General features: G+C 39.6%; 1 protein-coding gene across 2 annotated transcripts; it reads right to left on the reverse strand.

The window, feature by feature from the left end:
- Positions 1 to 507: 507 nt before the first annotated feature.
- On the reverse strand, positions 508 to 16,567 carry agpat3 (1-acylglycerol-3-phosphate O-acyltransferase 3). 2 transcript variants are annotated; one of them, XM_088415435.1, is made up of 10 exons: positions 16,329 to 16,567; positions 8,441 to 8,498; positions 8,119 to 8,349; positions 7,702 to 7,871; positions 7,412 to 7,573; positions 5,894 to 6,047; positions 5,706 to 5,808; positions 5,054 to 5,129; positions 4,733 to 4,931; positions 508 to 4,375 (listed from the first exon to the last, which is right to left on the reverse strand). In XM_088415435.1, the coding sequence occupies exons 3-10, from the start codon at positions 8,294 to 8,296 to the stop codon at positions 4,284 to 4,286; spliced, it is 1,134 nt and encodes a 377-aa protein (XP_088271561.1). In that variant the 5' UTR covers positions 8,297 to 8,349; positions 8,441 to 8,498; positions 16,329 to 16,567; the 3' UTR covers positions 508 to 4,283. The 2 variants fall into 2 exon arrangements, with proteins under 2 accessions (XP_088271561.1, XP_088271562.1); XM_088415436.1 differs by lacking the exon at positions 16,329 to 16,567 and adding an exon at positions 13,351 to 13,756.
- Between the last annotated feature and the right edge of the window lie 237 nt (positions 16,568 to 16,804).

The following is a 16,804-nucleotide window of genomic DNA, read 5'->3' on the forward strand; positions in this document are numbered from 1 at the left end:
TTTTGTACAGTTAAAATAAGTTATAATTTTAAGCTTATAGAAATATATATTATGATTTTATCAGTCCAGCCCACTTGGAATTGGAATAGATTTTCCTCTATGCAGCCCACAATATTTTGACACCCCTGTTTTAAAAGTACTAACAGAATGATATTTAAAATAACCGTATAACATATAACACACTAAGCAACTAATATTAAAAATACAAACACCAAAGCATCACCAAGATTGATGCAAAGAATAACTATTATTGGTCTTGTTGAGGAGCTAAGCTCAGACTGATTATACAGCTTCTGAGTGGCCTAAACATCAGAAGGAGCAGTACGATGTCCATCGATTGATGCAAAAATGTATGCATACATGTATGCAAAAACGTGAGGTTGTATAAAGTGTGAATTATAAAGTGCTGTTTTTCAAATGAAAAACAAATACATAAGTCCTTTGGATAATGGATTTCTCGCCATCTCATTGATGTTTTGGTATACAAAAACAACACATCCTCATGAAAGCAGTTTACATGATTTTTATTTGTCTTATTTCAGACTGAATGCCAGAGCTGCTGCATGGCCTGTAAAAGTCCCTGAGTCAGAATGACTGTGATTCAGTGACCGCATGCAATACTGAAGAAACCGAGGCGCCGTTACAAAGTTGGAATCCGGGGAGACGCCGTTCTAGCTACATCAAACATATGATCAGCTCCAGTATTTACAGCTTGACATATTCCTATGTGCACCCTGGAATACAGTTCAGTTCCGCGCCGCTCCTTGCGATGCGTCTATGTCACCATGGCAACTACTGGAGAGCCATTTTCGAAATTTACATTATCAACACATTTACATTATTACACACGATGTCCGAAAATTGGGAAACTGCTTTTCAGTGTTGTTTTTTTTCACTAAAAAGCAGCAGGAAACAAGTTAAAAACAAAACAAAAAAACGTATTTGTACTATAGAGGGCCAAATGATTTCACTCTGGTGAGCCATTAAATGAGAATGTTGGGATTAGTGAATGATGGGATGTGCGTATGTCAAAGGAAGACATGAGGAGGAGATGGAGGTCCAATAGCGCCACTTTTCTGAGACCAAAAAAAAGTCCAAACAAACAAGAAAACAGTTGCTTTGTGATTCAAGTCTTTTAATAACAAGTGAGGGTAGGAAAGGGGTGATAGTGGTGACATAAAACATCCTTTGGGGGAGGGGGGAGGTTGTGAGGAATGAGTATCAGGAATTAAAAGAAAAAAAAATGTTCGTGTCCAAACAACACCAAAAAAAAAAAAAAAAAACCTAAGTCACTTTTATTGACTGAATAAAAATATATCCTGTGTCAAAAGCCTGTTGTCTCTTTTTGTGGTAAAATTTCTACAAGCGGAAGGTGATGCGATGAACAGCTAGTTTTTCATAAGTATGCCAGTTTCCACAAATACACCAGATTTCAAAGTACATATACTTGCAATTTACCCATATACTCGCTTATATATTATAGTTATTCAAAATAAGTAGAATATAAGAGCAAGTAAAACGGTTATCACAAGAGGACAAGCTTTCAGAAGTATACCAGTGTGTGACTATACCAATTTTCACAAGTATGCCATTTTTCACAAGTACACCTGTGTGATACCAGTGTTCTTAAGTATGCCACTTTCCACAAGTACACCAAGCAGTTCAAGCACGCTAGTTTTCACAAGTATACCAGTGAGTGTGGATCTGCCAGTTTTCAAAAGTATACTATTGTGATGACCAGTTTCCACAAGTGTGCCAATGAGTGTGATACTACTCACTACTTCCACTACACTCGTGTGATGACAATGTTCATAAGTATGTCATTTTTCACAAGCACACCAAGTAGTTCAAGCATGCTAGTTTTCACAAGTATCCCAGTGAAAGTGAACATACCAGTTTTCAAACGTATGCTGCAGCGATCAGTTTTCACAAGTATACCAGTGAGTGTGACTATACGTTTTCACAAGTATGCCAGTGAGTACAAGTATACTGTCTTTCGCAAGTACACCAGTGAAACCAATTACCAGCTTTAGCAAGTATACTACTTTTCACAAGTATACCATCAGTGTGAGTGCGCTCACACCATTTTTTTTTTAACAAATGCATCAAATAGTTTATGCTTTTCAGGTTTCACAAGTATAGACCAAGTTTTACATGCACTGTATACCAGTGAAAGTGTGTATGAAACATATGAATCACCAAGTGTGCTCACTAGTTTACACAGGTATACAAGCGAGTACAACGGGTAGTCAACACTGAATGCAGCAGTCATCTTTTTATTTTCTACTCAATGTTTTAGTGCGACTGAACTTGCACTGTCAGCTTGTGAATCAACAGAAATAAATCAGAAGCAGCACTGTCTAGTTTAAGGCTCGCATGAAATTTCAAAGGATGGAGAGAATTCGGTCATAGGAGGAAGTACGCAGAGTGATCCCGGCGACAAAAGAGGTTTGGATGGACGCTACATGTGGCACACGAGGGAAAAAGAGTGAAAAACGTCAAGTGTTAGGGCAGAAATACTACAACACAAATAAGGATGCATGGATGCAAGATGGATTTGTTGAGTGACTTGTTGCTTGACATGGTCAGAAGTGGTGAAGGTAAAAGAGGATGAGGGCCCCTTGCCTGAGCAAGCTTCATTTAAGGCAAAGGTAACTTATCTCGACGACGGTCTATATGTGGCGAACAAAATATGATGTCAACAGCTGCGTGACGCTACGCCGAGACAGCTGGTGACCTTCTGTTTGGAATTTGCCAAAACATCCAACACACACACACACACACACACACACACAATGTGTCATGGCCACCAGCTGACAAGCTGCTGTGTGTGAGGGGTAAAGAGTTGTCCCGATTCCAAAAAAAAGAAGATCTAAACATGTTTGAGTGTGTGTGATTGGGGGGGTACAGCTCTGGAAAGTATTGAGCACCCTTGCTAAATAAATGGGTTCTCTGATTAAGTCAAAGAAATCAAGTCAATATAATAGACGGACATGGAGAGGAGTTTCACAAATGAATCATTTTGCTGCAAAGGATTAAGCATATATGAATTTTTTTTTTCTATGTGAGTTTCTCTACTATTTTGTGTTCAAACATCCATTGTTTGAAGACATCCATGCTATTTCTTTGCCTTGCTATGGTGTAATTTATGGTTTGTTAGCATTCATCTTAAACAGATTCATGAAGGCATCACTTAATGAAACGTTTTGACACACAATGTAAATTTTCGTTTTAGGTTTACTTTCAAGGTATCTCAAAGCAGCATTATGCATCTTGAAGAACTTACAAATGAAGTCACAAACACTTTTGTCTCATTTGATAAATTACAGGCAGCATCACTATTTTTTTAGGAGTCTGGGTTGGGTATTTTTTTTTTGGTCTCATCATTTTTCCAGAGCTGAATGTCAGGAATGATAGATAGCCCACAAATGCACAGCCCTTATTCAAACCCCCAACCCCCGCAAAAGGGGATCGGGTCAGCATGATGACTGTCGACAGGGGAGAGCATTCAAAAACAAACACGGAGGGAGGAAAGTATGCTGGGTTTGCGAGTCAGAATATGCCATCGTCCATCGTGAACCTAGGCTAAATCTGCACTAAAGTCGTTATTACGGCGAATATTGGCATTAAAACACATCTCGGCCATATTTATAAAAAAGTCAAATGGAAAAAAACAAAACAAAAACTTGGCGGTTACTGGGCGTGCATTCTGGTGGCATGTACTCTTCAAACTAGGTCACCGTGCGCCACTCCTAACCTCTAACTTTGCCACGTGGTAAATTAAGGACCCATCTGCTCAAACTGGTTCTATACGTACGGCTCTCGTTGAGCGAAAGCTGAATGGTCATGATTCCACGGGTTAGTGAACTTTTGCTTTAAAAAGGATAGCAGGTGCGTGAAAAGGGGTATGAGGGGCCCTGTTCTGAGCAGGACTACGCCGCCACTCCCTAATTGGGTGACGACAGACAGGAAGCGGGGCTTGGTGGGGAGGTAGTGCAAAGCAGGACGCAGGCTGTGTTCGCGGCCTTCCACGTGAGCAGGTAGGTTAGGAGGTGAGAGGTTTAAGATCGGCGGGATTAACGGGGCTCGGCTGTGGAAAGTGGGTCACTAGTTGACTTAAGATGCAGTGGAGCATCTCCCTTCCCGCCCTTCCTCCTCCTCCTCATGTTTTGTGAACCGGCGGTGCTCTTACTCGGATTTCTAAGTCTGCTCTCTATTGTGGTTTCCGACTCCTCGCCGACCTAGTGAGCGATTGGACGGGAGGGGGAGACTGGGAGCCGCCCTTAGTTTTGTTTCTTGGTCTCCTGGTCACCATAACTGGAACCCGTCTTCTTGACCTCTGTGACGCCGATCAGGCGGCGGATCGCAACGGAAGCTGGAAAGGAAAAAAAAATAAAAAACTAATGCTATTTAACTCTGCAGTATTCTGTCAGTGCTATGTTGAAAATAAGCATCTATTTTCTATTAATATGTTGATGCTAAACATGCATGCAGTACCTTAGGTAATTACTAACTTTTGTACCTGAAGTTTAATAACTATTTACCTAAATTAATCAATTACTTTATTCGTCAATTCCCTAATTTAGTTCCAAAAAAAGTAAATATGTCTTTGGGATTTAACGTTAAAATGGATCCTTGACATACATAGCTGCTTTGGCGTCTGTAGCCGTCAACGGCAGTGAATGAGAATACAAAACAGGATGAACATTTCGGGTTGATCACGTGGCCATACCTATGATGAGGAAGATGATGAAACCAATGATGAGAAGCGGCGAGCCGCTGACTGCTACGCCACAGGCAAACTTGATAAGTGGCGAAAGCAGCAGCGTGGCCCAGAACAGGAAGTTGAGGAGCGTCCACGGACGGCGAGGAGGGATGATTGTGGGCCCGGGGAACTTGCCTTCCCTGCTGTACGTCTCCTGTAAGGCATCCTGAAAGGGCGAAGAGTTGAAATATTCGTGAGCAACAACGACACGCATTTGTTTGTTCGACAAGTCGAAGAATGACGACATAAATGACCTCGGTGGTCAGATGTAAATAAATAAAATGTGACCTTCTCCTGGTAGAGCTTATGCAGCCAGTTGGCACACTCTGCCTCATCACCTGGGATATCTTCCACTGGGAAACGCCTGCGGGGAAGACAGGAACAAGAACAAGGCCTAAAGTTACTCGTCCAATTTCATAAAGGCACATACTGAAACACGAGAACACAACTAAAATTCAAATATAATTTTCTATAATTGAATATTATGATTAAGGAACTGCATTTACATTGTGCTGTCATTACTACAACAAAGAACATTGAATATATATTCTCCATGTGTTTCACTCAGAGTGCTAGAAGACTCTCCTACCACTAGAGGGCTCTCTTGACTAAAGGAGACGACTCACTAAGGGCAACGAAACTACTAATACACAAACGGATTCATGTTTATGTTCTAATGATGATCCAAATGACTTCCTCTTTTGTCAAAAATCTTTCCAAGTGAGAGATGACAGCGCCTGTGGTGCCTCTAGACAAGATTCTCACCAAAGCTTAATGTCCTTGTGGTAATATTATTTATAGTTGCCGCTGTTATTTATTAGCCACAGGGCAAAATGTGCAGTCAGTGGCTACGTTGAATATTGTGAGAAACAATAGCTGCAGCAGTGTAGTGGGTCGTGTTCAGACGAGTCCGTGGCTCGTATCAGTGACGGGTTCTCACCTTACACTCATGTCGGCTTTGTATTTCTTGCCATTGACGATGCCCAGGAGAGTCGGCGTCTGCTTATCTTTGAAGTTGAGCGTCACGTCATAAACGGCGGTCACTGTTAAAGAAAAAAAAAAAGGCAAAGGAGCACGAGGCTTCAAATATGATTTCACACATGACGTGCATGTATTTTTACACCCTACCTGTGCCCTTGAGACATTGCAGCGTGGTGGTGAAGCCCTTGGTGCGTGGCAGAAGGTGATATTTGAGCTTGGGCAGGCCTTTGCTCTCTGCAACCTGCATGCTTATCTGGTGTTTCTTCTCTGTAAAGCGGGTACCTTCACAATACAGCAGGAACTGGGAGAAGACAAAAGGGGACATTTACCACATTAATACATGCAGAAAATCTCACTTGGGTTGTTTAGTCCCAATGTGGCCTTTGCAGGGGATCTTCAGAGCTCAAGGACAAAACATGAGGGAGAGAGAGATGAACACAGTCTCCTGCGGTGAGATGTTAAATACAGCTGGAGCAGTCAGAGAGGTTCATTTGTATACTGGCGCCAAGATAAATGAGGGAAAAAGTGGGCCAAAAGGGAAGAATCTGTCTGCGACTTGGATGACATTCATTGTGCAACGTGAAACCTAACATTTGTATTTATACTTCACATTCATTCTGTTACCCTAAAATCTACACAATACCAGTTACATTTCTTTTCACGGCCAAGCATGATATAATGTTATTATATAAGCCCATTCTGGATTGTAGTTATTGCCTAACATGCTTGAACGCCATTGGATATTTATGTCGCAGGATCATTTTGACGTTTTGTATTTGAATGGGTACTGGGAAACAGCAAACCATATGAGATTTTATAGTTTGTTCATTACTGCTACCACAGTGGAACCGCTAAATAGTAACGTACTTTAGGGTGTATAACTTAGATCAGGGTGGGAAAGACACCGGTCCTCAAGAGACACAATCCAGCTTGCTTTTAATGTTTCCTCACCTGATTGAAATGATTTAGAATGACCAAAATGTAACCCTGTTCAGTATTTATCTTTTTTATTTATTGTATGTGTATTTTAGCAAAACAAGACAAGGGCCAAGACAAGGGCCATCACTTTATAATCTTTTTTAAAATTTATTATTCTATCATTATTCCATTGAGCACATTTTTTTTTAATCATGGAGTTGTACGTCAGGCGTTCTTTGCTTACATTTTTTCCCTAAGTAGGTACTCTGTGGTATGCCTTTTTCACCTTGCATTACCAGAACACTACTTTATTTTTGTCTTTAAAAAAGTATCTTAAATACGCGATTCCCCCTTTTATTTGCGGGGAGTCTTTCATGCTTGCCACCATTGCAATCCTGCATACTGTACATCCGCGAGAAAGATCAGTGTACAAAACAGTGGTGCAAACATGGTTCTGGCGAAGCTTCAAGGCAGATAATTTTAGTCTACCTATTTTTAAAGGTCGACTTACACGCCTAGGTCGACTATTTTTTCTTGCCCCCCAGACCTCAACAAGACCTCGGTATATTGTACCTTAGAATAATTCAATTCCAAGCATCAAAATAGCTGTTGACTGGGTTGTTGTCTTTTTTTTTTTTGCGAAGAAAGTACCGATATAAGATTTTAAAATACACCAAAGTAACGCAAGTGGACTTGAATTCAAAAAAGTCGGAATACATTTTTTGTAGCATTTGGATTTGCACTCACCCACATATATTCAGGATAGTCTTTAAGCCTGTCAAGTCCTTTGAAGACAGTTTTGCGGTCCTCCTCCCACTTTCTCTTGCAAAACACTATTTCTAAGAAGTACCAGGTCCAGCCAATCAGCGGAACCTTCAACAGCTCATGCTTGGCTAGGACTTTGGAACTCTTAACGAGAAACAGAGGCAAGTGGAATTTCATTGGTCACTTTACACACATGATGAGTTAAGTCAGATAGCAGCACATTAGTACATTGTAATGTGCTAAGTGGCAGCAATAAATGAAATCCAACCGACCCCCAGGACGCCATATCTTTCACACATGGTCCAACCACACAGGAAGTCGATCTCATAGTTGTGGTTGAGAATGATAATGACGTGTTCTTTGCCAAATTTGTCCACCGTAGCCTGGTCCGTGTATAAGGTGCATTCTGTGCCAGACCACCACTCCAGCAACATCACCAGCTCTGTCCAGAAACACAACGACACCATCACTGAAAAGGTCCGATCCAAAATGTTGCAATAGTAATGACCAAGGTCTGAATGCATCTACATTTATGAATATTAGTCTGTATCCCAGCAGTTACTTTACCTTCTCCCCCCATTTTGTTACAGGTATCATTTGGACCTTATAGAGACACACTTAAGGATTTACAGAGGACAAAAAAAACATTCATTGGTTCACCAAAAACAAGGGGAACATATTCTACTTACGGCTCCAGAGTGAGTACGAGAGCCGGCAGTTGATTCTGCGATACAACTGCTTATCGATTGGCCAGATGATACATGTGCACAGCTGGATGAAGTTTATGATGAGGCCGCTCACCACAAACACAAAGCCCATCAACAACTGAAGGATGAACAGGCTCTTAAGGTAGCCTAGGAGAGCCATGCTTGAGAAGCCCAGGGAGCTGAGGAAGCTCCTCTCTATACACAATGACCAACCTGAGGGGTGAAACGCACAGAGATCAAAGTGGGAAAAGAAGCATTAAAGAACTGATCATCAGTGACACAGATAATGAAGTCATTTCCCTACCACGGTGGTATCCTTTCACAGGCCTCGTTTACACGGTCCTTCGGCCAATACTACAGTCCTGAAACCAGAGATGTAATTAGTGATAAGTCACTGAAATGTTCAAAGTCTCGAAAAAAAGTGACCAAAACTGTCTATAAGTTGTCATTTTCAGAAAATTAACAGCTTTAAAGTCTTATTCAAAAATCATTTATATAAATATTAGGGTCTGACCGACAGGGATGTCTTTGTTTTTTTTAAGGTCGTTGTCGATAATTGTCAGATTATCCCAGATTAAGATGACGATTAATTGTAAAATGCATCAAATTGAGAGTTTCCTTCCAATGTATTTCAATAGGTGTCAAATTTATGCAGATTTTTAATGTTATCTGCAGAGCAGGAATCAAAAGTAAATATATTGTATTAAAAAAAATGCATTTCATGGCACAACTAATGAAGTTAGAATTTTATTCTTGTCATATGTGACTGTGTAACGAGTTGCTGAATGGGTGTCATTTCACACATTTATGCTAAATGCACTGTTTATTTTATATATTTTTTTAAACAAACTGTCATTTCAGGTTGTATGTGAAGTAGTCACATCCAGGTCAACTCTTTGTACAACTTTTTTGGATTTTTCGCTTAATAATTGTTTCTAAAAAAGATTTGCTTTGCTTTGAATTACATGTGCACCAAATGTGCTGTCAACAGATTTTATGATATATACTTCAAAAGGTTATGGTATGGATATACTATAAGAGTGATAATTAATGACACCAGTGTTTCTTGTACAATTATACAACAACAGTATATTTAATGGGTAGAATACTAAAATGTAAAAAGTTAAAATAATTGTCAAATACTGACCAGACTATTTTTATCTAATGTTTGAAGAGCCACAACCGTCTGATTTCATCCATCCGTGCCTAATTTATAGGTCCTACCAATAGTTTTCTCAGGCTAATTACGGCTTCTCCCATCTATTGTATATCCAACTCCTCAGAGGCATTAATTTCACATACATCTTGATGATAACTGCCCACATTTACAACTCTATTCACAACAGCTTAAATTATAGACGCCAGGGACTCAACAAGGACTACACCACCATAGATCTTGGTTGACAGTGTGAAATTTACAATTGCAGTTGTTGGCAGAACAGCTCTCCTAATGACAAAAGCTCTCCAGAGAAAACATGTTACTTACATGCCTTAAAAAAACGGCAAGACAACAGTGCAAGTGGCTGGTAAGGAAAAAAAAAAAAATAGAACGCTAAGAATTTGAATAATAATTGCGCAGCTCTGAAAAACACTTTTCAGACAGCTGTCAAAATTCATATGCTGTAGTTGCCAGATTAAAACTAAAATGACTGTGAACTAGATGTTACTGTTTATCAGTATTTTATCATAGTTGAAGTTAGTTGTCAAATTGGCTAGTCCTGTACTTTGCCTCTCAAAACCAGCTGGACTCAGCTCCAGCTTACCCACAAGACTAATGAGCACATGCGCGATGGAAAAAAAAAAAAAGACAGATGGCCGCTAGAAAAAAAAGTCATTAAAGAAGGGGGAGGGAAAAAAAAAGACTTTAATCAAGTTGTAGTAACTACACGTAGCAATCAGTCAATTTTAATCGGCCACACTTGAGCAAGTTTATTGGGATATTGTACTATACTGCAAAACTGTGACATTCATAGTGATAATAAAGATTAAACGCTACTTCATGCTTGAAACCATTTCCGCAAACTTACAAAAAAAAAATTGTACTGCCGTGAGATGCCCGCTCCCAGCACTATACAACTAAGATTTTGATTTTGAGTATTTTAAAAGTAAGCGCAAAGCAAATGTATACATCAGGAGGGCTGTGGAGGTGACGTCTTACTCATCTCCGCATTTGACTGCAGAAGGCAGAAAAATAGTCACAAAGAGTTGCTGAATCAGTCTGGAGTGCTGTCATAACAAAGCCAGGTGCCTGATGGTCGTTGTGTTTGGAAGGACATCTCATGTTACCCTGGGCGCATTGTGATTGGAACAAACATGAACATCTGCGTGCATCCGTTCACACCTGCCATCAGAATCTATGTCTGACGGCAAGGTCCGACCAACACATCAACTCCAATCGAATCACGGATGGCAGCTCGCAACAGACTAAATATTATAACATGAAGAATGTGAATTGCAAAAGCATTGCGATATTTCAGGTACTGTATTTCCAGACTACAAGGCTGACCATGCGCCTTATCATCCTGTGCCCCTCATACGGCACATAAATTACTGTGAGTTTTTATTTTAGGGGGACATAAAAAATAAATTAACTTGATCGCCATGTTAACGCTTCAGTTTTTACCTCTGCATTTCGGTTATATACATTTATTTTTTGCAGTATTTTTTTTTCTTTGTCACACCCTGTTTCATATGCTTCAATTTATATAGGGACAAGGCGCAAAAAATTAGTTTTTGCAGAAGAAAACGCGATTTTACGAAATGAATCCAGAAACTGTTTGAACAAAACAATAGATTTTAAGGTTGTGGGTTGCAATTTGATTAAAACATATAAGTTTAGTATTCAATTGAATCATAATTATACACTTGTTGATTCCGCCTGCGTTTATTGGAGTCTAGCCCAGCTGACTGTATGAGAGGCGAGGGACACACTTGACAGGTCGCTTGTCATTCACAAGGCACTGCACTACAGACAACCAACCATTCAAACTCACACCAACTGGCAATTAAGAGTTCCAGACTATTCCATTTTCAACTAAACTCCTCTAAAACCATTGTATTTCAAAGTATTTAAGATTCTTTTCTTTATGGATGGATGACATGCATGAAGCAAGAAAAATCCATTTAACAGTCTAACATATTAACCCAAAAAAAGTCTTTGTATATTGTATGTACACCAAGTAAAAGAGAAGGTTAAAGGAGCTAAAGCTCACAAATAAATACATTTTAAAAAACGACAACATTTAGATTTTGAATACAATTTGAGTGCGTGTGGCGAATGTACCTAACAATTAAGCTACGGCAACAACGCAATACACATGCTGATCAATTAAATTCACACAGCAGCTACAGTACCTCAGCTACAGTACCTCAGCTCAGTCTCTGCGGCCAATAGACACAGAACATATCCACAAGTTACAATAAAATACGGTCACGTGATTCTCTGTGTTGTAAGTCAATTGATGTAATGGAGTCCAAACGCTGTGCTGGCATAATGACCTTTGTGCTGAATGGGAGTGCTGCTGCCTCCTATGTAATTGCTAAGGTTGGGAATGTCAACTAAAAGTGGGAACTGGAACTTTTCAACATAATTATAAAAGTAGGTCTGTAAGGTCAAGGGGTGTCCAGAGAGCTCATCAGTAAATGATTTCTAACGTGAAAACCAACTAGTAATAATCGTAGAATGCTAGTAAATCAGTTGTGTATCTTATCTGTATGTTGTGTAACTTTCATCTCAGTGTTACAACCTATTTACAACAATTCTTACTAAAACTATTTATGTATTATAAAGGAAGGCATTTCATAGATCTTGGATAAAGAATACATTTACATTTTAAATAAGGTTCTATATACAACCTCTTGGACTACATATACACACAATTGCAATTGAAGTTTTTAAGGGGACAACTCCCAACAAAAGACAGATTTCCACACTTGCCAAGACCTTTGTTCTTATTTCCTCTTGGCACACTTTTCTACTTACCTCACATGTGTGCACTTTGCACACACATGACGAACTGCTAAGACAAAAACTCCTATTGCCTAGTAAGGAAAATGTTGTTTAAGAGGTCAAGAAAAGGTTTCTTAGGGTCTGTGTAAATTCATATTTTCATTGTTAATGATTTGTAATTCAAACATGTCACTCCTAGACCGTTGCCAACCATAGTTTGATTAAAAACTAGTCTTTAACTATGCATTTTGACTGTTTCCGAATCCCTCGAAATTTTACGCAATGCAAGCGTAGTTACTCTATCCACCGGTAGGGCTACCGGAACTGACATTATAGTAGCCAGGAAGCAAGCTACACTAGAAACATACTGCTCAGAATACTCAAAGAGAAGCAACGTTTCTGAATTTGAGGAGGAGGAATTTCTGATACACAGGAGCCAAAAGAAGTAATGACAGCTATTCCTTTGACCCAAACTAATAAGTCATAAAGTTGGGCAGTCTAATTTTGATCCAATTCACCTTATTTTTGACCCGTTTTTAGAATTGTGTGGTCTGTCTTTGTGTGTCTTCTCCTGTTCCTCAGACTAATTAACCCAAGTACTGTCCATAACCTCTTTCCACTCTATTTTACTTAACACCACAAAACTTTGTAATGCCACTAATATGTGACGTGATAACTTTCAAAACAATAAAACTATTTTGGGTGGTGAACGCAGATAGCTCAAAGACATAATATCATCATTTAAACTTTTATTTCTAGCACTATAACACACACACACCTTAATCTGTAGTTTGTCCGTTTTATTTTTCATTGCACACTGGAAGGGGTAAGCTGAGTACTACTTTAGAGAGACTGAATACCATAGTAATGACAGTTAAAACATTACACTGGAGCTATACGAAATTGTTTCACAGTTTATTGGTAATTTCACCGCTAGAGCCAACTAAACTAAACTTGTCGGAACGATTAGTCACTGACCGGGATAAAGCTGCTTAGAGCTGGACAGTTGTTTGATCATTACCAATAAATAGCCACCAGTCATTTACAGGTACTTGAGTTGAACAATAACTTTGAGAGTCCTATTGTTTAAATTAAAAGCACTTCAACCTACTGAGCAAGTTCTAGTCAACAAACGTGCGTGCACTATTGGCAAACACTGAGGCCTTATGGCTACAAATCACTTGAGATAAAATTTCAGTGGACACTTCTGACATATTTAGCAGTACCCATTAAATTCCCTAGTACTCATTGTCAGTTTTACTCACCAGTAGACATAGTAGGCCATTGCCAAGAGCACCAAGGCCCCACAAATACCAGTGAAGATCATCACAGCGCTCTGGTTCAGCATTTTGGCAGTTGGTGGTCCACCAAATGGGCGCCAAAATAAAAAACTAAAGACCAGCAGTGAGCAGCAGGTACTCACAAGCTGCGCCGTTCCATATCCATCATAATCCCAGCGAAGGAAAGAGATTATGACAACAAGAACACCTTCTGTTGCAGGAACTGCCTGCTCAGCAAGCAATTATTGGCGACCAAGGGCAGTCCCACCAGAAAACAACAAAAAATTTAAGGTTCAATGAGAGCCAGCAGAAAACCCAAATAAATATCCAGTCAGCACTGTAGACTGCGAGGAGATTCAACTAATGGATGACAGGTAGGAGGTAGGCACACGTCCCGTACGAACCGTCTGACTGTATTCTCATGCTCTAATCCAATGGATTAGATTAGTGACGATTAGCAAGCGACAGGCATCCTGGATATGTCGCATTTCATTACCATTAACCAAAAGGGTGGGGATGAACATTTGTTGCTGAAGTTTGTCATACCTCATATTGGTTTACAGCCTTTCCATATTTGCTGAAATCATTGATACAATAATGGTGTTCATAATGGATGTACTTTGTCAAAACGTTACATATTTTCCCAGTATTCCATGCACTCATGTTTCTGTAACAACCTGGCTTTCACCATGATAAAAACAATATATTGATTAATATAGTGTTTGTGGAATATGAAGTAAAATCCACCCATGTGTTTCATCTCAGGGGTCGGACATTTCGCTACATACAGAAACTTGAATCACAGTTGCGCAGGGCTCACAAATTAACCAATCACTGCTTAGTTTGTGAATGTCATCTGTCCAAAGTTGGAAAAGAGGGTTTTTTTTTTTTTTTTTGCCCAGACCACCAGAGGCAGTGCAGGGCTCATAGAACCACTCTTACATACATGACTGTAATCAATATCAGGTAGACTACTTTCTGCAAACCAACTATGATGTTTTGTACTGTATGCACCTATTATGGTCTTTGCATCACTTTTAGGTAAGTTACAGTCAGAAAATTTTACCTTTGGGTGGCTTACTCAACCGCAACAAGAAGCAATGAGCGATATGTAGAAATATAGAACTGGAGACTCGAGTCAGCAAATTCTGCAAATAGTATTTGAGAGTGGCCTACACAATTGGTTTGATCTGCCTCCAAGATAAAAATCAGGTTCCTACAATGCTGCAATGTAACTTCATGAGGAGACTAAAATTTAAAATGTATCAATACATTGTATCCTCTTAAGATGCAGCTCATTAATTTGAGTCCACTGCTGTGTGCATTTTGTCTCAACAAGACAGCAAAATTCATTGGAGTCCGTCCAATCACTTGAGACATCATCAGGAGGGAACGTGTCCTCTGCTGTGCATCCTACTTCTTAGTAGGGTTGCTCAAATAAGTCAAAAGTGATAAGAGACCAAAAACAAATGTCCACTACAATGGACACAAATGGATTGGCTGGGTCACAGGAGGACATGCAAGTCCTGACAGATCTCCACATGTTGTAACATGGCTAAATTGAACACCTTATCAACTAATCATCTCGGACTTTGAAACCACGAAAAAAATCTATCCATTATCTAACAGGAATAAACGCTTGAGCGGATAAGAGAAATCCTCATGCAAAAACATCATTTTAGTGTGCAAGCGTGGAGCTGCCTATGTGAAGAAAATATTTTTGACTGGCAAACTCGATTGAGCGTACTTATAGGTTAATAGCTAAAACCAGTATGTTTCCCCATAATGTCCCTGCATACTGACTTGCCCATGGACAAGTTAAAAAAATTTGGGTTAATATTGCTTTTTAGTGAGCTTTATGGTTTTGTTTATTTATATGGTGTTCCCAAATCATAAAACATAAAAGATAAGTGTACTGATCGCGCAAAGTTCAATTCATTGAACGCAATTTAAGGTAAAGCTTAATACGAGGTTTTGGGGTAAATAAAAGAGCAAGCATTTGAATTTACAAATTTTTCAACAAAATATTTATAAAATGAATAATAATAATAGTAATAAAATTAATTTGACACCGCTGTCCAATAGCATTATGCGAAAAATATTGTTTTTAGCGTTTTGCTTTTAAGGTGCGTTAGAACATATTTTTAAGTATGTTTGAACGACTTTGCAGGTTAGAATGTTTACTCCACATGGGCAGCTCTGTACTATCATACATATTAAAAGCTAGATTAAGGGCATTCAAATGTTCTGCATAGGGTTCACTGCAAAGCAATGGCAACAAACATTAAGCCGTCACATCAACTGGATGATTAATGACAAACTTCAAATCATTGCGTGTTATTTACACAGCCTGCTTTCAAGCGTCAGCTGTAATAGTCTTGGAATGAGATTGCGACAAGGTGATGCAAGTCCAACGTCAGCAGATATGCACTCGTACAATGTTTTACACGTACAATTTGCTTGCGTAAAACAAGTAAGTGTTCTCGTGTTGAACTGGCATTTTCTGAGTAAGCCTCCATACGCCACTAGCAAGTAGCATAATGCTGAACCGTTAACTTAGACCCATGTGCCCGGCACGTTACACACCATCCTGACATCTCAGTAGATAGCACTACGGTTGCAATCATTCACTGTTATGAAAAAAAAAATATATATATCTAATTAATTTGTAGCTTTTTGAAAACAAACGAGTGACTGACAAGAGCCCTGCCTGTACCGTAGGTTTAATGTGTAGCATTTACGACAAAAACTACAAACAAGGAAAAGTATCTACGATGCACCCGAACTAGCGCGTTCGGACTTTTAATTTATGAACAGGATATATTAAATAAAAAGAGGGTGGTGTTTTCACTGTGCAGCTCAGTTGCCGGTGAACCTGTGCGGCTTTCTCGCTAGCAGTAGATGCTATGCTAGCTAGCTAGCTGCGGCTAGCTGACAGTAAGACACGTTCTCAGCGGGCTTACCTGCAAATGAATCACTTGGGAGTAAAAGGCAGCCTCGTCGATTCGGTTACACTTCGGTCACGGCTTCGGGGCCTGGTGAGGTTGAAAAAAAAAGAAGGACCCCCTCCCGGAGCCCCTTCTATCTGTACGACGTGGCTCAAGAGAGACGGCACAAAGATGACTTGAGGTCATGCGATTTTCAAGAGCACTATTGTTTGTCGGTTGAAGCGCCACATTTCCTCAAAGTCCCCCTTTGAAGATGTCCATCCGGTCACTCCGGACCACCCGCCCCCTGAGCCGCCCCGCTAAACAAAAAACAAAAAAAAGTGCACGAAGATAGCAAGACATATTTTTTCTCCAACACACCTTCTTTCAAGAATAGTCAGTACTTTATAATTACCAAATATGTAGTTTGCTTAGCTAGTTAACGTTGATCCATTTTTTCCCACATGTCATTCATTACTTATTTCATTTCATTTTAGAACTGCAAGCAAAAA

Source organism: Hippichthys cyanospilos, chromosome 5, assembly GCF_059441005.1.
Source record: "Hippichthys cyanospilos isolate Australia breed blue-spotted pipefish chromosome 5, RoL_Hcya_1.0, whole genome shotgun sequence".
NCBI lineage: Eukaryota > Metazoa > Chordata > Actinopteri > Syngnathiformes > Syngnathidae > Hippichthys > Hippichthys cyanospilos.